Source organism: Culex quinquefasciatus, chromosome 2 (assembly GCF_015732765.1).
Source record: "Culex quinquefasciatus strain JHB chromosome 2, VPISU_Cqui_1.0_pri_paternal, whole genome shotgun sequence".
In the NCBI taxonomy this organism is placed as follows: Eukaryota; Metazoa; Arthropoda; class Insecta; order Diptera; family Culicidae; genus Culex; species Culex quinquefasciatus.
In genome coordinates this window covers 58,864,673-58,890,798 of record NC_051862.1, presented here as the reverse complement: position 1 = coordinate 58,890,798, position 26,126 = coordinate 58,864,673, and the positions used below count along the sequence as shown (strand labels likewise).

General features: G+C 33.3%; 1 protein-coding gene across 4 annotated transcripts in view; it reads left to right on the top strand.

Annotated features, from left to right (window-relative positions):
- LOC6044436 (5-hydroxytryptamine receptor) overlaps positions 1 to 26,126 on the top strand; it is a 314,507-nt gene that overhangs the window by 263,177 nt on the left and 25,204 nt on the right. For 2 of the 4 annotated variants that reach the window (XM_038251622.1, XM_038251620.1), the window contains exon 7: positions 7,027 to 7,062. The exons of the other annotated variants lie outside the window; for them this stretch is intronic. In XM_038251622.1, coding sequence (XP_038107550.1) covers positions 7,027 to 7,062 — 36 coding nt within the window. The remainder of the gene's footprint in view (positions 1 to 7,026; positions 7,063 to 26,126) is intronic. 4 annotated transcript variants of the gene reach the window in all.

Sequence of the window (26,126 nt, the reverse complement as noted above, 5' to 3'; positions counted from 1 at the left end):
GTATTATAAAGTTGTTTTAGTTACCAGAATTTCAAAATTCCTTGAAAAAAAATCTGAATTTATTTTAAGCCAGAATTAGAAATGTGGCCATCGGGAATCTATTCTAAATGTTCCGGATCATGGAACCTGTGGACACTTGACAATTTTATTTAAAATTAAAAAAATAAGTTTAATTTTTTTTTAATTAATCTAAATTTCATCAAAATAAGATTCAAACATGTAGCCAAATGGCCAACCGGAACCTGTTTATATATTCCGGATCAGGGAACCAGTGGACAAAATTCAAGATTCCTGGAAAACAAATCAGATCAGAAATTTGGCCGAGTGGCCTACCGGAACCTGTTTTAAATGTTGTTAAAATATTGTCAAATATTTTAATTAAGAAATTTTCAGGATTCCTTAAAATGAATCTGAATTTGTTTAAAATCAGATTTATAAATGTGGCCAATGGGAACTTGTTCTAAATAATCCGGATTAGGAAACCAGTTGACACTTGACATTTTAATTAAGTTTATTTAAAAAAATAAATATCGAATTTATAAGATTCCTGTAAAAATCTAAATTTATTTGAAATCATTTTGAAATTTTAATTAAATTTATTTAAAAAATAATTACACGACTTAAAAAAATTCTGCAGAAAATCTTGATTTATTTAAAATAAGAATCAGAAAGTATCTGATTTTAAATAAATTTAGATTAATTTTATTGTGTTTTGAAATTATCCTTATTAATATATTCGACAACATTTTAACAACATTTAAAACACGTTCCGGTTGGCCACTTAGCCACATTTCTGATTCTGATTTAAAGTAAATTCAGATTTTTTGCAGAAATTTATTAGGTCAAAATTTTTTTTTTTTTTAATAAATTTAATTATAATGTCAAAATAATTTTAAATAAATTCCGATTTTTTAACGGGAATCTCATAAATCCAGTAACTTTTTTTTAAATAAATTTAATTTAAATGTCAAGTGTCAACTAGTTTCCTGATCCGGATAATTTAGACAAAGTTACCATTGGCCATTTGGCCACACATCAGATTCTGATTTTGAATAAATTCAGTTTTTTTCAGGAATCTGTTAAGTCCTGTTACTATTTATTTAAATAAATTTAATCAAAATTTCAAAAATATTTTTAATAAATTCAGATTTTTCGAAGAATCTTATAAATACAGTAACTAAGTTATTTTTAAATAAATTTGAATAATTTGTCAAACTATTTTTAAGTCAAGTCAGAATTTTTCAGGGACTCTAATCATGCAATTAACTATGTTTTTAAATAAATTTAACTTAAATGTCAAAATAATTTTAAATAAATTCTTATTTTTCAACAGGAATGTTATAAATCCAGTATTTTTTGTAAATAAATTTAATTAAAATGTCATGTGTCAACTGGTTTCATGATCCGGATTATTTAGAACAGGTTCCAATTGGCCATTTGGTCACATTTCTTATTCTGATTTTAAATAAATTCAGTTTTTCTCCAGGAATCTGTTAAGTCCAGTTACTATTTTTTTAAATAATTTCAATTAAAATTTTAGAAGAATTTAAAATAAAATCTGTTTTATTTTAACAGGAATCTTATTATTCCAGTAATTTTTTTAATCTAATCTAATCTAATCTAACCCTAGCGCAGCCAGTCTTTCGAGGGCATCCTGGAAAATGCCTTAGGTTGATTAACGCGTAGCATTCTCTTGTCATTATTAACAGTTGCAGTGCCCCAATGCAATAAATTGCTTTGAAACATCACAAACGTTAAAACGGCCAGGCTAACTGCGTAAAGTTTACCACAAAGATGATTCGTTGAATTGGATTGAGTTTGAACACGAATGTTCAAACAGCAATACACTTCTGAATCTATAGGGGAGGAAGAAACGTGGGGATCCCCCGCTCACGTTCCTGTTTGTTTAGGCAATTTATCGTTGGGAGCCACCATGCTAAGAAGTTTTGGTGCTCCGGGACCCTCGGGGAAATAAATAAATAAAATTAAAATGTCAAGTGTCCACTAGTTTCCTGATCCGGATTATTTAGAACAGGTTCCCATTAGCCATTTGACCCATTTCTGATTCTGATTTTATATATAAACAGATTTTTTTAGGAATCTGTTAAGTCCAGCAACTACTTTTAAAAATAAATTTAAATAAAATTTCAAAATGGTTTTAAATAAATTCAGATTTTTCGAAGAATCTTATAAATCCAGTACCTATGTTTTTTAAATGAATTTGATTAATTTGTCAAAATAATGTTAAGTAAAGTCAGAATTTTTCAGAGACTCTTATAAATCAAGTAACTATGTTTTTAAATAAATTTAACTAAAATGTCAAAATAATTTTAAATAAATTCTGTATTTTTAACAGGAATCTTATAAATCAAGTATTTTTTTTTAAATAAATTTCATAAAAATGTCAAGTGTCAACTGGTTTCATGATCCAGATTATTTAGAACAGGTTCCAATTGGCCATTTGACCCATTTCTGATTCTGATTTTAAATAAATTTAATTAAATTTTGATTCTGATTTTAAATAAATTCAGATTTTTTTCAGGAATCTGTTAAGTCCAGTAACTATTTTTAAAAATAAATTTAATTAAAATTTCAATATGATTTTAAATAAATTCAGATTTTACGAAGAATCTTATAAATCCAGTATCTATGTTTTTATAAAATAAATTTGATTAATTTGTCAAAATAATTTTAAGTTAGGTCAGAATTTTCAGGGACTCTTAAAAATCCAGTTACTATGTTTTTAGATAAATTTAACTAAAATGTCAAAATAATTTTAAATAAATTCTTATTTTTTAACAGGAATCTTATAAATCCAGTATTTTTTTTTAAATAAATTTATTTAAAATGTCAAGTGTCAACTGGTTTTATGATCCGGATTATTTAGAACAGGTTCCAATTGGCCATTTGGCCACATTTCTGGTTCTGATTTTAAATAAATTCAGATTTTTTTCCATGAATCTGTAAAGTCCAGCTACTATTTTTTTAAATAAATTTTATTAAAATTTCAAAATAATTTAAAACAAAATCTTTGCTTTTTAACAGGAATCTTATTATTCCAGTAACTTTTTTAAATAAATTTAATTAAAATGTCAAGTGTCCAGTGGTTTCCTGATCCGGATTATTTAGAACAGGTTCATTTGGCCATTTGGCCACACGTCAGATTCTGATTTTAAATAAATTCTGAGTTTTTAGTCCAGTATCTATGTTTAGAAATAAATTTAATTAAAATTTCAAAATGATTTTTAATAAATTCTGATTTTTCGAAGAATCTGATAAATCCAGTTACTATGTTTTTAAAATAAATGAAATTAAACTGTCAAAATAATTTTTAATTAATTCAGAATTTTGCCAGGAATTTTGTAAATCCGGTGACTATGTTTTTTTTTTAAATAAATTTAATTAAAATGTCAAGTGTCCACTGATTTCCTGATCCGGATTATTAAGAACAGGTTCCCATTAGCCATTTGGCAACATTTCGTAATCTGATATTAAATAAATTCATATTTTTTACAGGAATCTTTTTTTATGTCGTGTAATTATTTTTAAAATAAATTAAATTAAAATTTCAAAATGATTTCCAATAAATTTAGATTTTTACAGGAATCTTATAAATCCAGTAACTATGTCTTTAAAATAAATTAAATGAAAATGTAAAAATAAATTTAAATAAACTCTGATTTTTTAAACAGGAATCTTATAAATTCGATATCTCTTTTTTTGAATAAGCTTAATTAAAATGTCAAGTGTCAACTGGTTTCCTAATCCGGATTATTTAGAACAGGTTCCCATTGGCCACATTTATAAATCTGATTTTAAATAAATTCAGATTCATTTTAAGGAATCCTGAAAATTTCTTAATTAAAATATTTGACATTATTTTATTTAAAACAGGTTCCGGTAGGCCACTCGGCCAAATTTCTGATCTGATTTGTTTTCCAGGAATCTTGAATTTTGTCCACAGGTTCCCTGATTTTTCGAAGAATCTGATAAATCCAGTTACTATGTTTTTAAAATAAATGAAATTAAATTGTCAAAACAAAGTTTAATTAATTCAGAATTTTGCCACAAATTTTATAAATCCGGTGACTATGTTTTTTTTTTAAATAAATTTAATTGAAATGTCAAGTGTCCACTGGTTTCGTGATCCGGATTATTAAGAACAGGTTCCCATTAGCCATTTGTCAACATTTCGGAATCTGATATTAAATAAATTCATATTTTTTACAGGAATCTTATAAATCCAGTAACTATGTTTGAAAACAAATTTAATTATAATGTCAAAGAAATTTTAAATAAATTTAAAATACAACAGGAATCTTATACATCCAGTATTTTTTTTTTAAATAAATTTAATTAAAATGTCAAGTGTCATCTGGTTTCCTTATCCGGATAATTTAGAACATGTTCCCATTTGCCACATTAATAAATCTGATTTTAAATAAATTCAGATTCATTGTAAGGAATCCTGAAAATTTCTTAACTAAATATTTGACAATATTTTAACAACATTTAAAACAGGTTCCGGTTGGCCACTCGGCCAAATTTCTGATCTGATTTGTTTTCCAGGAATCTTGAATTTTGTCCACTGGTTCCCTGATCCGGAATATATAAACAGGGTCCAGTTGGCCATTTGACTACATGTCTGAATCTAATTTTGATAAAATTTAGATTAATTTAAAAAAAAATTAAACTTATTTTTTTTAATTTTAAATAAAATTGTCAAGTGTCCACTGGTTTCATGATCTGGAACATTTAGAACAGATTCCCGATGGCCACATTTCTGATTCTGGCTATAAATAAATTCAGATTTTTTTTCAAGGAATTTTGAAATTCTGGTAACTAAAACAACTTTTTAATAAATTCAATAAAAATGTCATGTGACCACTGTTTCCCGGATCCGGGACAGTCAGAACAGGTTCCCATTGGCCCCTTGGCCATATTTTGGGATTCTGAAAGTATAGAGTAGCAAAAAATGCTTCAACACCACATTTGTTTTTCTAAATTGTCTGGCACATAGGAATTTTGAAAAAAAAACTGCTTAAATGTTTTCTAGTTTCCGGATCCGGATTGGCCAGAACCGGTTCTCAATGGCCACATTTTCGATAAAACACCTTCGGATATGCTTGGACAAACCATTTTTTGAGTTTGTATTGATTGTTTGAAGCAATAGTATGTTTTTTTCGCATAAAGAGCAACAAATTTCAAAATTTTGAAGATTTCGCACAATTTTGGCCAATAATCCGGATTTCCACCGGAACCGGTTACGGGTACCGACCAATGGGACCATATTTTGGGTTTTTCTAACAATTTACCGTCTAATGACACCAGAAGCATCTAAAAGACCTAATAGAACTTAAGTTACAGTGAAAACAAAATAAAAAATATTTTTTCGACGGGGGGTGATTCATATGCAAAACTTCTGCATTGAATATCTCGAGCTAGGGTAACAATTAAGACATGGGCCAGGTTGCATTGTGTTCAGGAAGCCGATCCCTCGGGGAGTTTTTTGAATCGTCCTGCTAATCACAAAAAAAATTTTTTTGTTACGCTGTGTAATTAAACATTGAAAATCAGACCATTAGTTGCTAAGATATCGACGATAGAAAATGGTGGGTTGTTTGGGTGAGATTTAGAAAACACAAATTTTCCTGTTTTTAAATCATTTAATGGCAATATCTCGGCAACTAAGGGTCGTATCAACAAAGTCCAAAAAAGCAAAATATAGAGAATTTTCTCAGCTTTTCGAAAAAAAAAAAAATTTCAAAATGGGGCAATCATGTGAACTGATTTAAAAAAAATAAAAACCGCTAAAATTTTTAAAAAAGTTACCTAAAAATGGCTTTAACTGTAAAACGGTGAACTTTATCAAAATTTCAGTAAAGTACTGTTTGATTGCAAATTTGATTTTACATCGAAAAATTAAATTGAGAAAAAATCGAGACCAATATTTCGATATATTGAAAAAAATCAGTATTGATTCAATAATTTATAACTCGGTCAAAGATTTTTTGCACAACCTGGAAATTTCTGAAAAGTTGGCATTTTATATCCCCTAAAACATATCAAAAAATAAATAATAGTGTTTTTTTGCAAATCAAGTTTTTGTGTCAAAAAGTTAAATTAAAAATCACCTTTTCTTTACCGTGTATCATTTTTTTTCAGTGTAGTCCTTATCCATACCTACAACTTTGCCGAAGACACCAAATCGATCAAAGAATTCCTTCAAAAGATACCGATTTTTGAATTTTCATGTATCTTTTTTGTATGGACAGCTGCCAAATTTGTATGGAAAATTATATGGACCAACTAATGATGCAAAATGGCTTCTTTGGGCATACCGAAGGCACCAAAAAAGTTTCAGCCAGATTAAAAAATACAAAAAAAATGAATGACCGAAATCTGAGAGAATTGCTCACTTGTTCTAGAATCATGTAACGTGTAATCTCCTACCAATTGAATTGAAAAGTCAATGAAAATGCAACTCATTTTTGCCTCCTTCGACAACAACAGCAAGAGAAAGTTCTCCGTTCAATTCGGTTCCTTTTTTCCCAAAACTCTCTCCGAAATTAAGCTTTTCAGCTTACCCCCTACGTGTGTCCAAAAACTTTCCCAAAAAAAGACGATCCTCAGTGTAAATTTTCCTCCAACCAATGTTCAAGAGTACATCCATGTAGGTTGGAGCTAACAAAAATGAAGTTGCACAATTTAATCCCGATAGTAATTACTTTTCGGTTACTTTTCCATCCTCAGCCCCAAATCCTCAACCCTTGCATGCCGTTTTGTTCTCTCTGTAGTTTATAGTTCAACTCAAAAAACGACACATGAACAGTTCGATTGTAGTTCGTTTGCTGTCGTATCAGTAAATTAATTGTTAATTGTTGAAAGTTTTTTAAACAAAATAACGCGATTAAAACGATCCTTCCCAAAAAAAGCAAATCAACTTGCGAAACAATATTTCTCTAGGCTTCTTGCTCTATCAACAAAACTATATATATTTTCTCTAATTATCATCATTTCGTACAGGGTAAAACAATTGTGCAATTGATACCAAAAACTTTAGTAAGTATTTACGTTTGTTTTCAATTTTTCATTTCTGTTTTTACCTTTCCTTTATCCGTTTTTTCACACTTTTATCTATGGTTTTCTGTGTTTTCGACTCCTTTCCTCACTTTTACTCTCTCTCTCTCTCTTCATCATTTGCCGTAGTGCCCTTTTCTCTTTCACTGTGTGTTTTAGTTGTGTTTTTATACACTATTTTTTTCTCTCTATCGATTTATTTATGTTTTTTCCTTCGTTTTCAAATTGGAATTCCAAATTTAGTCCAGGTGTACCGGTTTTGTTTGTGTTTTTAACAGATTTATTTCTTGTCCTGGTTTTAAAACTTCCTGCTAACATCCCTGAGCAGCAACTTCCTGTCCCTTAACTTCCTTGTGCAAAGATCAAAAGACTTGTCATGTAAAATAGATCAGCTTTAAAGTGCTACACTCTGAAGAAAGTTGAATGATTTAAAAATAATAGTAAAATAAATCAACTCTATCCAGAATCAAACTTTATGTCTAATCCAGCAAACCCCTGATTCAACTTTCTCCACGTGTAAGCACATAACCCGTCACAGCTTCACCTCGCAAAAAGTGTCTAGCTTGCTGGAAAAATAACCCTTTTTGCCCACACCCATCATTCGCTTTAGTGACAAACCACGTACCCAACCTGCCAGCAACATCCAAGAAGAAGCAGCAGTTGCAGCTTAAACCAACTAAGCTAAAAGTTGTCAACCCCCAACTTCTTGCTTCCTCTCCTTCCCCCCATCAAACCCAAGGTAAAACTGTCTGAGAGTGTAAAAAGTGCTCCTTTCAACTGGAAAAGCTTCCCCTGCCACTCTTTTAGTCTTGGTAATAGTGCACTTCCCTGAACTACGCACTCCGCACCAAACCGACCTGCATCTCAAGTGACAGATTTCAAGCAGGAGGGAGAACGGGGAAGGGAGATATCTGACCAGTAAACCCTCAACCACCACCACATCAGAGCTTCGAACTCAAAGCTGACGCGCTGTATACGGTGTAGAAGAGCTTTGCTTAGTAGACGCACAAACCATCAAACTAGGGTGGTTCTTTATTTAAATGAAAACTTCTATGAAATTCACTAGCGTGCACAGGGTGGGGCACGATGGCGTAACTGCTCCAAACCTCAGGATTTTGTTCCAAATTTGGGCTGGGGATGTCCATAAACGAATTCATTTTCAAAACATTCATACACCCAAACGGCGGTCGCATGATTGTGATGCATGGCGGCATGAAAGTACACAGCAAAAAATCCGATGGTAAAATCGCATGCAAAAGCATGCACATCACCTTCGTCAAAATAAACACTTAATATTACACAGTGCATGTACAATTTTTGCAAACACAAAAAAAGTTGCAATCGACGGGATTCAAACCCAGCACCAACAGTAAGGGCTGGCGCCTTAGCCCACTCGGCCATCAGACCGATGAAAAGATGTAAGGATAAACGCATATATGAGCTTGACATTTCGGTCAAGTAGGTTTCCCATACTGATGGGCTACATATTTCAGGGTGTAAAATCACATAAAATTGCATAAAATAATGCTGTATTTATTTTACAACCAGGCCTTTTACACGCAGCTGGATTACTACTTTTTTAGCTGTGTATATCAGAATCTGCATGAAAACTGTCCTCATGCATTTTTTACGATACAGGGGTATGACATTTTTGCCTATTACCGACAATTATCGACATTACCGACGGCTTTTTCGTTGTATTTCACAAAAAAAAACCCTTAACAGAACGAGGATTGAACCACCAACTTCTTGGTTGTTGATCCGACACGCTACCACCGCGCCATGGACGCTTGATGAAATGTGAGTGAAAGAGCACCGACATATTCTTCTCTTTGGAGTGTTGCTCGAGGACGGGCCAGCATTATATGTGTTGGTTGATCTACGGGCTTGCTGCAAAAAATGTTATAAAATGTGACATTTTCTGCAGCAAATCCCACTGTTGCAGATTTTGAGATTTTCTTTTTCCTTTGGGTGTATTATTGCCCAACCTTTCACAAGAAGCTAGTCACGCTGGCGATGAAAATAACAAAACATTTTTGTCGAAGATAGTAAATTGTTAGTTTAAGATATCATATATCATATATGTGATATTAAATTAAAAAAAACTAAATCACTAAGCGCGATCGTAGAACTGAGCCACGGGTAAGAATCTTCAAGCAATTTCAATATGGCGACTTGTATCAGAAGAAAATGAGGCATTTTCGCTAGTTCGCACTGTTCTGTGCTCTGCGTGCACGTCCGCAAACATCTACCACACACATACTCATACAAAGCGCCACCAAGAGGCAAAAGGTAATTACGAATATTTTTGTCACTTTCGTTAAAAATTATGCGGTTTTTCAAAAACAAATAACAAAACTAACTTTTAAGTGAAGTTTGACTATCAAACTAGTAAAGTGAGTTTTTTCCAGACAAATCACCATTTTAGCAAGATGCAAAAACGAAACCATAAAAACATTATTTTTATATAAAACGCAGTACAGAGCGGCTTCGCTAATTCGAATGGAACTGCATTCGAATGAGCGAAACTCGCTATTTGGAATGACTGACAGCTGTCAAAAAGCTTGAAACCACGTGTTCAGAAATTGTAGAACAATGGTGTTGAAACGTCAACATCAGTTTGACAACTGTTTTTGACGGTTGAGTGCACAGCTAAAAAAGTAGTAATCCAGCTGCGTGTAAAAGGCCTGGTTGTAAAATAAATACAGCATTATTTTATGCAATTTTATGTGATTTTACACCCTGAAATATGTAGCCCATCAGTATGGGAAACCTACTTGACCGAAATGTCAAGCTCATATATGCGTTTATCCTTACATCTTTTCATCGGTCTGATGGCCGAGTGGGCTAAGGCGCCAGCCCTTACTGTTGGTGCTGGGTTTGAATCCCGTCGATTGCAACTTTTTTTGTGTTTGCAAAAATTGTACATGCACTGTGTAATATTAAGTGTTTATTTTGACGAAGGTGATGTGCATGCTTTTGCATGCGATTTTACCATCGGATTTTTTGCTGTGTGCTTTTTAATTCGAATACGTTCGAATTGGGTCCTAAAATGAAGCTTAGATTGCTGATATTATTGTTTACAGCGATAAAGCTTATTTTTCTAAGTACAATGACCCTTTGTACGCCCACAAAGAGTTTAAAATGGATTTTTCAATCAATGTATAAAAATTAACCTCGCGGTCCTTCTTGACAGAAAAGCTCCTACTTGACAGCTCGTTCCATCGTTGATCCATTGAAAAAATGTTGTCTTGTCAAACAAAAATTTTGCGTTAAAATGAAAAAAAGTGATCAGAAATGGTTTTTAATCGTGTTTTCTACCGTTGTACATAAAAATTTACATAGGGCTTTAGTACCCAATTCGCGAGCATTCGAATTAGTGAATATTTGAAGTAGCGAAATTCAAATTAACGAATCCGCACTGTACCAGGTTTGTTCAATTGTCCACGATCCATACATAAATTTTTTTTTTGTATGGACAATTGTCCACCAAGGGGGTAACAGATTCTCAAAAAAGTGTCCACGTGGTTTATGGATGGTCCCAAAACAAAATTGCGTAAAATTCCTTTTATTTAAGGTTCTGGAAAAGTCAGATACAAAATGGGATTTGAGTGGCCACCCTGCTTGAAGGTACTCGTTTAACCACCCTGCATTTTCAAGTTTTTTACAGGGTATCCACTCAATTTGCTGTGTAAAATAAATCGGAAAAGTCAGGAGCATTATTTTTTTTATTATGGACAGTGAAATAAGGTGTGAGTGGGGACTCAAGGTTCACATTCGTTTATAGGACCTAATCAAAAGAAGTCCAGAATTGATAGCTAGATTCTCTGGTTGTCAAGCTCTGATTTAGTATACTTTCTTTTTAACTGATTCCTCCTTTCCTCGATGATTTCCGCAATATCCGGAAATCGATTTAATTTTTATTTTTTTTAATGTGACTGAATCTGAGGAAAAGATTTGATCGATATTATTTCTTCAGCAAAGTTGCTCATCTGTTACGATTTGTTACGAAATGGGGAGGGAGGGTTGGGGGGTCAAAAATCCCAAATTATGCGTTACGTATTAAAAGAACGCTCCCTTAACATGTATTGAAATAATAATAATAATATTGAATATTTAGTTCTTTTAAAAATTAAGTCTTGCTAATACAAAATTTTAAATATTTTTTTCGACAAGATCACATAATTTTACGAGTTTAACATTTTTTAAACATTGCAAATTGGACCATTAGTAGCTGGCATAAGAAAATGGGGGCTGTTTGAGTGAGACTTATAAAATAAAAATTTTCCTATTTGTTTTTCTTTTATTCGCTGAATCTCAGCAACCAGGAGAGCATTCTTTATTGTTTTTTAGACGAAAATTTAGGGAATTTTCTGAACCATTCAAAAAAAAAAATTTTTAGAGATCGTCAATAATGTGCACTCTTTGAAAAAAAAACGAGAAACCGGAATTTTTTAGAAAAAAAATTAAACTTTTACGGGTTTTTGTTCTTTAAAACGCATAAGGAAAGGATAAGGTAAGGAGTTTAATAAATTGATTTTTTAGAAAAAAAAAAAGTTATCCGCGTGCCTATAATTTCTGAATAATCCTCATCAATATTATTGCATGTAGACCAGCCATTCTCAACCTTCTTCTAGGCTGGTACCCCCTACCGTATAAATCAAGTAGGCTCGGTACCCCCGTTGAAAATCGCTGGTGTAGACAATAAAAAATCGGCTGATTCGATTTTTTTTTTGCGAGGTTTAAGGGTCGCTGTAAAAAAAACTTTTCATACGTAAACGTCTTCTTTAAATCGCTAATAACTCGTCAGGGTTAACTCGGATCGTTTTGCGGTCTTGAACAAAGTAGTTTGTCGTAAAATTTTACTTAAGAATCTCACACGTAACTTTTCAATAGGGCGAATGGATTGTAAACAAATAGCCTATCCCCCTTTTACTTGACGTGAACTGTCACTTGAGCAAAAGGAATAGACTGTTTGTTTACAATCAAGGATTCGCCCTATTCAAATGTTGCTGCGCACTTGACAATGATCCGACACATTTGACCCTACTTTTCCTCAAACATTTTTGCAAATTTTCCCACACAAACTTCAACTACCAAAAGCGACCCTTTTACCTTAACTGATTTGGCTCAAAATTGGCACAGTTACTTATTTTTGTCTAAGGAATCTAATCAGGGGGTATCTCTTAAGATTTTCCAAAATTTACATTTTTTCTTGTCATCCTAATGTAGACTTGTATGGGGAAACAAAATGGCTTAGTCATAGGGAAGGCTCTCACAAATTTTCGTCCAATAAAGATATGCAAACAAATGAATATACAAATGCACAAAATCGGCCGATTTCGTAGAGAATTGCTTGAAAGTTTCCTAAACATTGAGTTTTGCCTTCTAGAAAAAGTATTCCGCAAAACGAACCACCCTAGCCCACCTTTCACGTGCACTTCGCTTCCCTAACGTTACACAACTAACTTCGAAACCGAGGAGAAATATCCAGCAATGGTTGCGTTTTCTCATAAAGCACTTGCTTGCAAAAAGCTCCTGTTGGTGGCTTAGATTTTAGATTTTAGAGAGAAGCCGGTTGAAGAGGTGAGGCAGTACGGATCATTCTCTTCAACAATAGTGCAACTAATGAGAGTCAATGTGGGTTTTCCTACAAAATAGTTCGTAGTTTCCCCTCTTGTCCTGCTCAAAAGCTCAAAAGTTATGTGGTTGAAGAGCTTTTCGGATGAGCTCGGCATTTTTCCGGCAGGATGAGCATGATGGACGGATTGACCTGAGTGCGTTCACAAAAGCTTGTAGAAGGGTGATTTGGTTAATGCTTTGAGGAGAACACACTAAAATGCAACTACCCTTAGGTTGGGGACACTCCAGTTGAGTGAGTTTTAACAATGGAGGTTAGTTATGAAAAGTATGTTTTCGGGCTATGAATGCAGCTTTGAATAACTGGAAAAGGAAAACAAGGGATAAATGTTTAGCTTAGGGGAAAAGTTTGAAGGGAATTTGAATTTCAATCAAGCCACTTGTTACAATTTCACATCTTCTTTGTAAACTGCTTAAAATTCAAACGTTATGTCAAAAAGCTCGACGTGTCACTCAACTTTCCACCAGATTGCACACCATTCAGATCAAATTTGACTTTAATCGGATATCATCATCGCCACCATCCATATTGCAGCCCCGATTGCAACAGGCAGCAAATTGATATTACCCAATGACGCCTATCATTCACCCAAAACTGGCAGCGCTAGTCCGAGAGAATGATGGTCTCGAGTCGAGAGAATAGTGGTACCATTCACGGACGCAGAGAACACAGCTCGAGATGGGCGATAGAACTATTCTCTCGAGGTTCATTTGCAAAAAAAGTTCATCCGTCAAACAAAAAACCAAAAGTGTCGACAACGGGAATCGAACCAGAGACCTTTGACAAACCAATCCAATGACTTAGCTGCCTCGGCCACCACAGCTTGGTGACCAAGGAGAAGTCAGAAGTCGATGTATGACACTTGTTGGAGATTTATTGATTCAACTAACGAATGAACTCATTTGTTATGATGGTGTGAGTTGGTACCATTATTGTATCGATTTTGGCACTGAGCCCTCAATAAATTTTGAGAGAACGATTATCTCGATTCTGAATTTTGGGTGTTGGAGTGGGAAGCTCGCTTCTAGGTTATGTCTACGCTCTAGTGAAGCCTCCTGCAAGCTTTGTTGAGCGAGTAAGTCCTTTGTTACGCGAACCAACTGAATTGGCAATTTTCGTTGAGCGACCTCCAGACTAGAGAGAATTTGAGTTAGGGAAGAGCAGTCAAAGTTGTACCAATCGAAGAACATTTTTTTTCTTAAAGCAATTTTCAGACAAATAAAAAAATAATTTCATTTCGTTTGACAATTCTTGAATTTTTTTTTAAGAAGTTCTGTTCCAAGCTAGTAAAAATTACGTTTCTCTCATGCAGGCTCCCTTTAAAGCCAGGCTCGTTCAAAATTTCACTCCAAAAGTTCCACGCTTTCTCCTCTGTGAACCGCACGCTAGAATCATCAGAATTTCTAGCCAGCCACCAGGACGTACTTTGCACTGTTTGAAACTCTAGAGGGCTTTTTGTGATGGTGTTTGAACGCGGAAAATCGATTCGATATTGGCGCCGCGATGAACATTGCAATAAGTGATACCGAGGGAAGCTTAAGAGATGATTGCCAGCGTTTCGGAAACTTGGGATATAATGATGTTAATGATTGTAGGAAACCAAGCCAATTTTAATTAATTTGCATGATACAAAAAATAGTATTTAGTGTATATGGTGCAGTGTTGTTATTTATTTGCATGAATTATATATAAAATCTAAACAGTTATCAGACTATTTTCAAATGTCCTCCAAAAAATGGCAGGGCAGGGTGATTGTCATGATGAAATTTTTCTTCGGGGATTGCGATAAACTCATTACACCAAGAAATAAAGTACTAGTTTTGTTTGTAAAATTATCAATTTATATTGCATTTTATACTGAATTCGAAGTACAAATCACAAGTTTTCACATTTTACATGAAATTTGTTCAACTGAAATTGCCTCTAAATTTGGAGATTTTTTTAAATTGTGTTTCAAAACCACATATTATTTATTATTTACAAACTTTTTAAACCTTCTCCTAGTGGAAAATTGTCCAAAGAATCCGAAAATGCATTCCGTTTTCCGATTTAAAATCATGTTCATTGAGAAAATCATGACACTTTGAGAAGATTAAAATAATGACTTTTATCAACATTTTCTTAACTATAGTTAACTAACTTTTCAAACTTGTCAAAATTTTATGAAAAGTTCTTCTTGAGGTACTTTGAACACTTCTCTACCACGGTCAGTATGTTTCTTAACCATTCCTTACGTATTAAAATTCTACTCTTCATTTTGCGGAAAAATCGCAAACCTATCAAAGTCATCCCGGCTATCAAAGTCACCCCGTTTTACGGTATTTCTAAAATTATCAGATATTTAAAACAAGTGCTAATTGAAAGTTATCACAATCTTTAAAATTGCTTCGATTGATTGTATTTCAAATTGATTCTTTTTTGACATTTCATGAATCTTTGTTTATGGGGTTATATAAGCCCCTGATAACGAATCCGATCCCTAATCATTTTTCGATACACAGAAAAAAAGTTGAATTTTGGAATGTTCAAAATTTGGTAGGTTGAATTTTACCACTATTTTGAGTAATATTACATTAAAAATGTGTAAATATGTGAACCTGATGAATATTCATCAAAAACTGATGAAAATGCATCATTTTCTGGGGTAATATTAATACATTTTTTCGACACAAAATCTGTCACCATTTCCTGATGAATATTACCATCATTTTTTTCTGTATGCCTCGTAACGGAATGGCGGAACGTTACCTTTTATTTTACAACGTAAAAAATACTGAATTTTGGAAACTTAAACATCTTTTACCTTTATGTTTACATAAATTTAAGCAGGATAAATAAATCACACATAAAAAAAAGTAAATTTCCACATTTTTATAAAACCTTCCAAAATTCAACCTTTTTAATACCGTGAATGTAAAACTGGATTCCCGACTTGATGGAGCACTCAATACTAAGAAAAAACGTATGAGACAACAATAAAATTGCAAAAAAAAATGAAAAACTCTGCCAATTTTCGTACTCATTTGTAAAAAAAATCGTGGGTTATGACATAAGAAAAGAATTCATTGCACTTTTTGAGTACCCAAGAGAATAGTTTTTTTTTTATTTAGATTTTTTTAAATATCGAGTGTTTTGTTTATAACTAGGCAGGTTTTATTTGTTAAAGTGTAGGTCATTGCTGTTTTAAGTTTTAAATATATAAATTATTGTATTTTTTTTGAAAATTGAAGAGTAGTTTAACAAATTTATTCTGTCAAAAAAGTTAATGTTACTTTTTTGTTTTGATCTCAATTTTATGAGCCTTTTTCCAGCATGGCAAGAAAATATATTGTTGAATCAATAATTAAGATTCATTGAATAAATCGCAGTTTTCATGATCAATCCTGCTAAAGTTTTAAACTATCAATTCACAAGAGCTTAGAATCGTTTGATTTCATTCTAATTAAATTTTATTGGACAATAAAAAGTTACGATAAGTTCTTTTGAAGTTCTTAACAAATGTGAATATTGATTTCATAATTTTATAATAATTTCATTCGAAGGATAAAAAATGTCAAAAATCTTGAGTTGATAATTGGCTCTAGTTTGAAAATAAAGGCTGTTTGTCAAAATTTACGGACCTGATCCTGCATCAACCTGATTGTAAAACTCAGGGCTGCGGAGTTGGGTCATATTTCAAGTGACTCCGCTTTCAGCTCCAACCGACTCCGACTCCGACTCCAGTTTTCAACAAATTGTTGGCTCCGACTCCGACTCCACATATTTTTAAATATTTCAAAAGTTAGTTGACTATTGTTTTGAAAACATTGATAAATAGGATTATTTAAATACTCTCTAAGTGTCAAGATTTCGAATAACATAAACGGAAGTTCAAATCACAAAACGGAAAAAAGTTTTTAAGTTACAAGTTTTATACGTTTTTGAAGGCATTTTAAGAAGAATAATTTTGTAAGTAAATTTGGATTGATTTACTTTTAATTAATTTACGTTTAATTAATTAAAAGCTAATAAATTAAAATAAATAATTGCTTTTTTTATTTTGAATGAATCATTAAAAGAAACCTAGCCTTAACGAAGGATTTAAATTTAATTTGCTCACTTTTAGGTGACATTTATAAGAAGCACACTGACTATCAAAGTCACCTTGGTTTTTTAAATAACAATTTCAAATAAACATATTTTTTAAAAGCTTCATTGTTTTTTTATTTAAGACGTACATGGACATAACGCCCAGTGCTGAAGGAGATTATTATTGCAAATCAATGTACCTAAAAAAATATTCGTGGAAAGGACGCATAAGGGGTTCTTTTCAAATATCCGTGACCTAGAAAATATTTTACCCAGGGATTTTTTATTTATTTTAATTTTAAAATATTCTGTATAAAAGGAAGCGCGCGCTACTTCTTGAATCTTTACCAAAAACGAAGCTTTATGAATGATCGTGCGCCTCCATCAAAATATATGAAAAAAACTTAAAATTGAAAAAACAAACAAATTTCCACAGGTATATTATATATATCATCTAGATCACGGATAATTCACAAGGACCTTTTGAGCTACCTTCCCAAGAAGATTTTTTTATGTACATTGATTTGCAATGATAATCACCTTCCGTAATATTGGCGTGAGACATATACATTATGAGAAAATTTTTACCGGTTAAATAGTATTTGAAACATAAATTAAAGTCCTATCATTTTTTATACATTTATATATATTGTGTCCTTTTTGGTAATGAAATCTCGAGATTTGTTCAACGATAATTTACAAAAATATCAAAATAGTTTGCCTAAGTATCGGCAATTTTAGATTTTAGTAGAGAAATAGTAAACATTAAGATAGTATATTTTACATATTCAATGATTATTTCAAAGTTAGTTGCAACTTTTTGCCTTCCTCACCTCACTGAGGCAAGGCTGTAAAATCACTCGAAAATTGAACTTCTTAAATATACCTTCTAGATATACCTTCACGTATACCTATCGACTCAGAATCAAATTCTGAACAAATGTCTGTGGGGTGTGTGTAGACATGATTTTTTTCCAAACGATTTTCTCAGAACTGGCTGAATCGACTTTGGCAGGGTCAGCCTTATTCGATTCGGTTTGGGGTCCCATTAGACCCTATTAAAATTTATTCTGTTTAGTAAAGTATTTAAAAAGTTATGCTAAGTAAAAGATTTTTGTATCTACAAAAAAAGGGTGATTTTTTGCATAACCTCAAAAGGCCGGGTTTTTTTGTTTACGTGCGAGAGTCGTGCCAGATGCGAAACGCCCGGTTGTCCCATTGCTTCAAATGAGAGTCTGCATGTTTTCTGAAAAAGTCTGTATCAGGAATATATTTTTTCCATGAAATTATTTTCATTATTACTTTGTAAATGTGAGGAAGGCACCAACCACCTAAAGGTGGATTAAGAAACGTTTTTTTTAGGTATTTTTTGTCAGTTTCAAATATATTAAACGCGACACTTTGATTTATTGTACTTAGTTATAAGGGACCATCCATAAACCACGTGGACACTTTAGGGGGGGGGGATATGGCGATTGTCCACGCTTTTTTTATGGACAATTGTCCACGAGGGGGGGGGGGGTTGAGATTTCCAAAAAAAAGTGTTCACGTGGTTTGTGGATGGTCCCTAAACAAAATGCGCATATTGAGTTCCAAATAATAGATTTTTATAATCGTTGATTATTTGATGGAAGAGTTATACTGTCACTTTTTTACTTTTTTCAGAAAGAGCTGGATTAAATTTGGGCTAATTTGAATTAAAAGGCTACATAAATATATTCAAAAGGGTGCAGTTAAAAATAAACTGAATATTTCAAGGGTTTCCAGAAGCGTTTATTACTTGCCAGTCTCCCAATTAATTACTCAAATTACTGGTCCAATATGATTAATTACACAGTTCAACAAAAAATCAAATGTTTCTTGTCTCTGAGACGAGAATATGTGTTCCTAGTAGATTTTTGCCTGCTGAATCCGAATCCGGGTCCAGAATTGCTTCAAATGGTCCCAATTTTGAGATACACCCGTTTGAAGTGTTAGTTTAGGCCAAAATTAGCTACTTTGTCGACTATTTTACAAAAGAACTATTGAATAAACAACTAAACCAATACATGTATCTTAAAGTTCACGTTTTCCCCTTTCTGAAACACCCCTGGTTTTTAAAATTTGATTGTTTCTACGCATATTTATAGCCATTTTAAAATTAGAATTTGACTTGCATGCAAGTTGGAAAAACTTGAATGAGAACCAACGGAAAATATAATTTTAAAATGGCTATAAATATGCGTAGAAACAATCAAATTTAAAAAAACCAGGGGTGTTTCAGAAAGGGGAAAACGTGAACTTTAAGATACATCTATTGGTTAAGTTATTTATTCAATAGTTCTTTTGTAAAATAGTCGACAAAGTAGCTAATTTTGGCCTAAACTAACATTTCAAACGGGTGTATCTCAAAATTGGGACCATTTGGAGCAATTCTGGACCCGGATTCGGATTCAGCAGGCAAAATTCTACTAGGAGCACATATACTCGTCTCAGAGACAAAATCTTGTTGTACTGTGTTACATAAATTACTTAATTACTTTTCACAACGATAAAAAATATTTAATTTAAATTTAAGTATTCATTTTTACTAATCTAATCTAATCTAATCGAACACAAGCGCAGCCAGTCCGAAGAAAGCATCCTGGAAGAACTTGTGGTAAGATTACGCCTCAAGTCCTTTCTTGTCAATATTAATGATTACAGTACATCCGAGTTACCCCGAAAATGTATAGCAAAAATTAAAGCGGCCAGGCCTACTGCGTTGCATTAACCGCAGAGACAGATTCTGTGAACGGATCACATTTCACAGAATCATCAGGGGAGGAAGGATGCGTGGACATACCGTACCAAACGCTCCGAATCAGTTGTGGTGTGGTGTATAAGTGTAAATTTGGTAGATAATTATATTTAGGGAAGGGGGGGGGGGGGGGGGGAGTAAATGAGGATAGGAAAAAGGTGGGAAAGGGATAATATGGATATATCATTGGATCAATAGAATATTATGTAAAATAAGGGAAAAAACATCAATCAAATAATGATAGATAAAATGGATAGATCTCACCAAATCAAGATTCAACAGCTCCAGCAGGGTGCCACTTGAATCGTAATTCTTCTAAGACTTCTGGACTTGAAGAGGACTACAGTAAAGTAGCGGGCAGCAACAAACAAGGTTTCAGTTCTTCCAGCAGCAATCCTGGTACTGCTCGACCGGCAGCAAAGGTATCGGACGCCGCAAGTTGGTACACACGATGCATTTAGTCCTCTACTGCTGGCCGGATTGGTAGATTGGAATAGGAACATGATGACCATTCCATAAAGTGCTCCAGCTGTTGCTGATCCTGCCTTCTTGTTCGTGTAATCGTCACCCCCATGAAAAGCATCAAGCCGACGAAAAGTTGCAATCTGGGTTTTGATATTCCACTGACACTACCTCAACCGCTACCACCATTAAATTTGTAAGGAACTCCGGTAAAAAAATTGAAATCGAACGTTTTAAAAAAAAAAATTCCAAAAATATGACAGCGAAAAAAAAATACGTCAGTTCACGCTCCCAGATTACTTCGATCTAAATTTAAGTATTCATTTTTACGGTTCTAAACTAAATTATTTATAAATAGCTCATTCGATAGCTCTATCAAAAATTATTATTTTTACATTTTTCGGGAAAATAGCACATTTTTAGGAAAGGCATAACAAATTAATCAATTCTAAAGTAGTTCTTGCAAAAAAAAACAAACATATTTTGTTAATTATTTAATAAAAATGAATAGATTTCGGATTAAAAAAAAACACTGGGAAATATATCATGGCGTTGCTTTTTGTTGTTAATCAGTTTCGATAAACAACATGATAAAAATTAATTTTAGGAGAGTTTTAGGAGATTTTTAGGAGAGAGCTATGGCGAATAAGGCCTTCTACATACAGAACCAGTCCTTTTTAATCTTTGTTATTCACTCTTATTTGAAATTAATAAAATTCCTTTATAATAGATTATATATAAATAGTAAATAGTTTCGTTGAAGAAGTACAATTACAATTAAAAATCAATTACTTTAATTACGCAAAAATTACTTAAATTACCAATTAATTACATCAAGTTACTCTAATTACCATGAATTACTAAGTAATTAAATAATTACTTAATTACCACCTAAAAATCAAAGTAATTATTAATTACTTGCCAGTCTAAGGCCTTGCTGGAAACCCTTGGAATATTTCTGACTAAAAAAACCATATTGTTTATTTTTTTATGATACCACATAAATGGATTAGAGAGAATTAACATATTATCATTTATTGATCATAGTGAAAGAACACAATTAGAGCTTTCCAATCACAATAAAAATGCTTAAAAAACATAATGGCATCTGATAAATCTCTTTAAAACAATAAAAAATAGCAACGCATTGCATGCAACTGAACAAACAATTAAAAATGTAAGAAGTTTTGTGAATTAACCTGCATTATAACAAATACTGAAGAATAAAAAAAACTTGTTTCATTTTCGATAACTCTGACTTCGACTCCGACACCGGGTTATCCGGAATTTTTGGCTCCGTCTCCGACTCCAACTCCGACTCCGACTGCAGCTGTTCGAGTTTTGACGACTCCGACTCCGACTCCAGGTCCCCAAAAAGACCCGACTCCACCGACTCCGACTCCACAGCCCTGGTAAAACTAATAGAATTTTGTTGCAAATTATATTACAGAAAGTACTTTGCATCTTGCATCGTTCAAAATTTAAGTTAAAAAGATCTGCTGTTGGATAAAAAAACAGTTTCAGATGAAATTGATTATAATTACAATTAATTACCATACATAAGGGAATAATTCAAAAAATGATTTTGCGAAAAATTGAAATTTATAAATAGGACCTGTTTAGAGGACAATGCTTTTCGCATATTATTGACACTTTTTTCCGAAGTAAGCATAATCTGCAGCTTGTTTCGAAGGTTGAAACAGAGTTCTGTTACTTAAAAACGATTTTTTCTTTTTGGAAATTTTATGGACACATTGTGCAAATGAACCCTTCGATTTTCAGGGACTTTTATGACGGAAAAAGCTATGAAATCGACAAAAACGTCCAAAAACTAAATGTGGCTCTAGACCTCCCGATGAAATGTCGGGAAAGAGCTCTCATTTTATGGTGCCAAATATCGATATCTGATCAGACTTGCCAATATTGTTTGTTCTACGAAGTAAGTTTCAGTTTTCAGACATTTAAAGATTATAAAAAAAAAATCTGAAGCGATACAAATTTCATTCCCATTACCAACCATATTCACGTCTTAAAGCATACAAACTCAATATCTCCCTTAAAAATCCATTCAAAGTTGGGCCCGCCCGATAACAGCCAGGATTATGTCTCGAACGAGAAGCGATCAAATCTCGACGCGAGCTCGGCATCTGTTTGGGGGAATCACTATCGCCGTTATGCCGAAACTCCCCTGCGGCAGCTTCTGCCATTCAGCAACACCCAATTTCTACGATTAAGGTACAGTGAGGATCCGAATGATGTGGTTTACAATTTTCGAGATTGTTGCATTTTTGTATAAAAGTTCCCTTTGGAAATTACAATTTTAGAACTGCTTCAAAAGTTACTTCATGGTTAACATTTGGTCCCTACCAGCATTCTTAAAGTATGTACTAAACGATTCCAGACTATATCAGCCAAAAGGAATAACCGTTGCGGAAGTTTTGAAAACACGCTGTTACGCGAAGGTGGAGAAAAGGAACATTTTGGAGGCTGAAGGAGCCAAGCCGGGAGAATAGAATATAATCGAACTCTGTTAAGCAGTTATTATAAAACGCCCCCGACTTCAATGGGGTGAAAGCAGATAACAGTTTAAGGATGAAAATGTTGTCAAAGTTTGAATGGGATATAATCTTAATGCAATTTAAATACTTTGCTTAAAGCGAAATTTGGATAAGTTCTTAAATAAATTGCTGTTTGCTTTTCAAATTTTAAATTGTTCACCGTCAAACAAACTTTTGACGCTCCCAATCGGGTTTGGCACATTTACCTAGCTCTGTTCGCATCAATCAACTCGTATTAATATTCCTCAAACAGAACCACTTTCCGTACAGCTTTGGGCACAGATTCGCTAGGTTCTATCGGCGAGAGAGAGAGAATGCATCCAATTTCATGCACTGGCGCGCTTCGGCTGGATTTGCACCAGTCCAGGACACAATCACGGCTTATGAATGCATACTCACAGGATAAACAGAAGAAGAAGAAGGATGATCCGGGACGCCCGACCTGCCCCCCGGATCAGGCAACTTTATCCTTCCGGTGGACGTCCTGTGAACGTCGTCGAATGCAATCTGATAAATTGTTTGCCCAACTTGTTCTATCAATCCTGGTTGAGGTTCGGCTCACATGTGTGTGCATGCTGAACATTGTTTGCAAAGTGCACTTCTCTTGCCTTTGCGTACCGCCGGTCACACTCTTCAAACTGTTGCAGCAGAGGTCATTTGCTAATTGAAATGCATTGCTCTTGCACCTGGTGGGTAATTCTCGAGAAAAATACTGTTCATTTTTGTTTTTGGATAAAAATATTATTCATAAAAATCTGCTTACATAAATATGACTTAAGTGGTCATAAAATTAGTCAGGGTTGCCAGATCATTGAAAAAATTCAAATTATGGAAACGCATGGTGATTTTCCAAAGAACCACCACACCACTGCCAACACCCGGGGCGTCTCCATCCAATTAACTTAATCGATCAAGATCTCGGTGGTCAACAACTGGGACGCAGGTCTATCGGGAATTACCACACCTGAGGAGCGAACCTCTCTTCCTTGCCATCGAGATAATGGAACACAGCAGTGTAGAGGGTAATAAATCAACACCTTGGCAAGAGACAGACTTGGATATGGTTGGGTCTGGCCCAGAGACCTAGACCAAGCTGGATATTCCAACAGATGTATGTCAAGGTGGAATGGCAGAGAGTGATTGATGGATAACCTGGCCGAGTGACGAAGGAAGCAACTCCTAGTGGAAGCAAGTTGAAGAGTGCCATACAGTCTATTATTTTAACAAACTGATGGAGAAACGGAAGAAATGGAGCATCTGGTAACAGTTGCAAACTATTAAAAGGTATGATATGAGGGAGGAATTTTCGAAAGCAGTTCTTGAATATTCCCCATATAAACTAGAAAATAGTTTCTCTTGCATTTTTCGGGGGTCCTTTCCAAAGAAGTAAATTTGCATGCAACAGTTATCAATTTCTTTGCAAGACCCCAGACAATTTTTATCTCCTCCGATTTAGCTCTAATTTGGCATGGAAGTTCCTTGGCCTAAATAATAAGAATGAGTTCCCAGTACAGTACATTTTGCTGGAGACGCATGGTGCTTTATGTTCAATTAATGCACCAAATTTTGTCATTTTTTTTTTCTAAAATCAAATCTAAAAGAAATCCTGTAAATAGATATTCACATTTTTTTTGAATACGTTAGGCCGTTGCAAATATTTTTCAAAGTTTAAGTCGCCCCCCCCCCCCCTTGAAAATTGGTCCGAAAAATCAGGGGGCAAAAAAAATATTTTTCCAAAAAACTTCAAAATTTACATGAAAATAGAAGTCTAATCAACTGAAACAATCTAAACGCATTTTTCTGCATTGATAATTATGTTTAGCATGTTTGGGATTGTTTAAAAATGTTTAGATTATTTATAAAATTCCAATGTAGAACAGCAAAAAAAAAATTCGCAAGAAATTAAATTTTCCTCAATACTTACATATTTTGGAAACTAATGATGGCAAAACAACTGGACAGGTATATAAAGCATTTTAAAACACTTTTTTCATTCATCCCCCCCCCCTCGACTTTGATCAGAGTCGCGAGACATAAACTAAAAAAAAATTTGCAACGGCCTGACTTCCTAAAAAAACAAAGAAAATTATTTTCAACTCTGTTCTCCTTAGTCCGAAGACCTTCAAAACAACAAATAAAGTGTTTATTTGATCTATGAAATGAGCAATTCTCCACCAAACCCGGAAATAGATTTCATCTAGGGTATTTTAACCATTAGTGAACCCCCTAGTGGAGCCGAAGCACATTTTTCACAAATTTTCAATATTTTAAGCACTTTTTCATAACCCTTTGTACAAAACAATGGAATCTGAAGTCTTTTGAACAATTTTGACTAACGTCATGATTCGAATTCCCGGACGCTTCGAAACCCGGACACTTCAACTTGTTTTATTAATTATTTGGATATAAGTTCGCATTATGAATGTCAAAACTGTTTTATTTGATGAATTCTAACATCAACTTTCATTTAAAGTTTGTTTGAACGCTGTACTTAATGTCAAAACAATAAAATAAAATTATAAGATTACCAAAAATGCGAAACATTTCAAGTGAAATATTTCATAGGCGTCCGAAGCACCGGGAAGGCAAAGCAAAATTTATGGTTTTGATTTCCTTAAATTCTAGAATTTTTTTTATATTAAAATCGATTGTTTTGATGTTAACAGCTTATTTGAGACCTAAAGAATGCCATTCACTAACATTTCAGTCCAAAAGCACATTTCAGTCATTAGCAAAAACGAGTGTCCGGAATTCGAAGCAAAAGTGTCCGGATGTCGAATCAGCTTTTATCAGTGTCCGGGATTCGAAGCTCTTCAAGTCATTTTAATTTTCAAATTCTGATGAAAAATTGTTAGAAAAGATAAATTTTGCATGCATTCTCTTAAAACTGATTATTTATACTAAATCCTGATGATATTTCTACATTTCCAACTAATTACATGATTTTTTGCCAGCTATAACAAAAATAATATGGTACTAAGTGTCCGGATTTCGAATCATGACGTTATTTGTTTCAACAGTTATTTGTTTTTGAGCAGAAAAATAGCCATTTAAAAAAAAGGTTTTTTTTTGCCTTTTATGGACCCTCTTTTCCTATTGTGGACCCGGGTCCATAATCCGATTTTGGACCTGGGTCCACTATAGGCAAATTGTTATTTTTATACCAAATTTAACCGATATTTGATGTTTTGATGCATGGTGTAGGTCTAATGATAGATATAATGAATAAAATATGGATTTTGCTCACTTTTCATCATAAACAAATATGTTTTGTTAACAAATTTGGCTTTAAACAACAAAAAAACCTAACAGACATTTAAACACATTTATTTCCGAAAAAGATCAGAGAAAACGTTTCGAAAACCACTGTAAACATAAAAATAATTCAATTAACAATAGTTTTGATTAACTATACAATCTTACCGGTTCAGCATTTTTGATACTTTTAACATGAAAACAGCTATTTTTATACTCATAATTGAAAAAATATGCGTTTAGGTTGATTACAACAAGCATTTATTGTATGTTTATGAGAAAC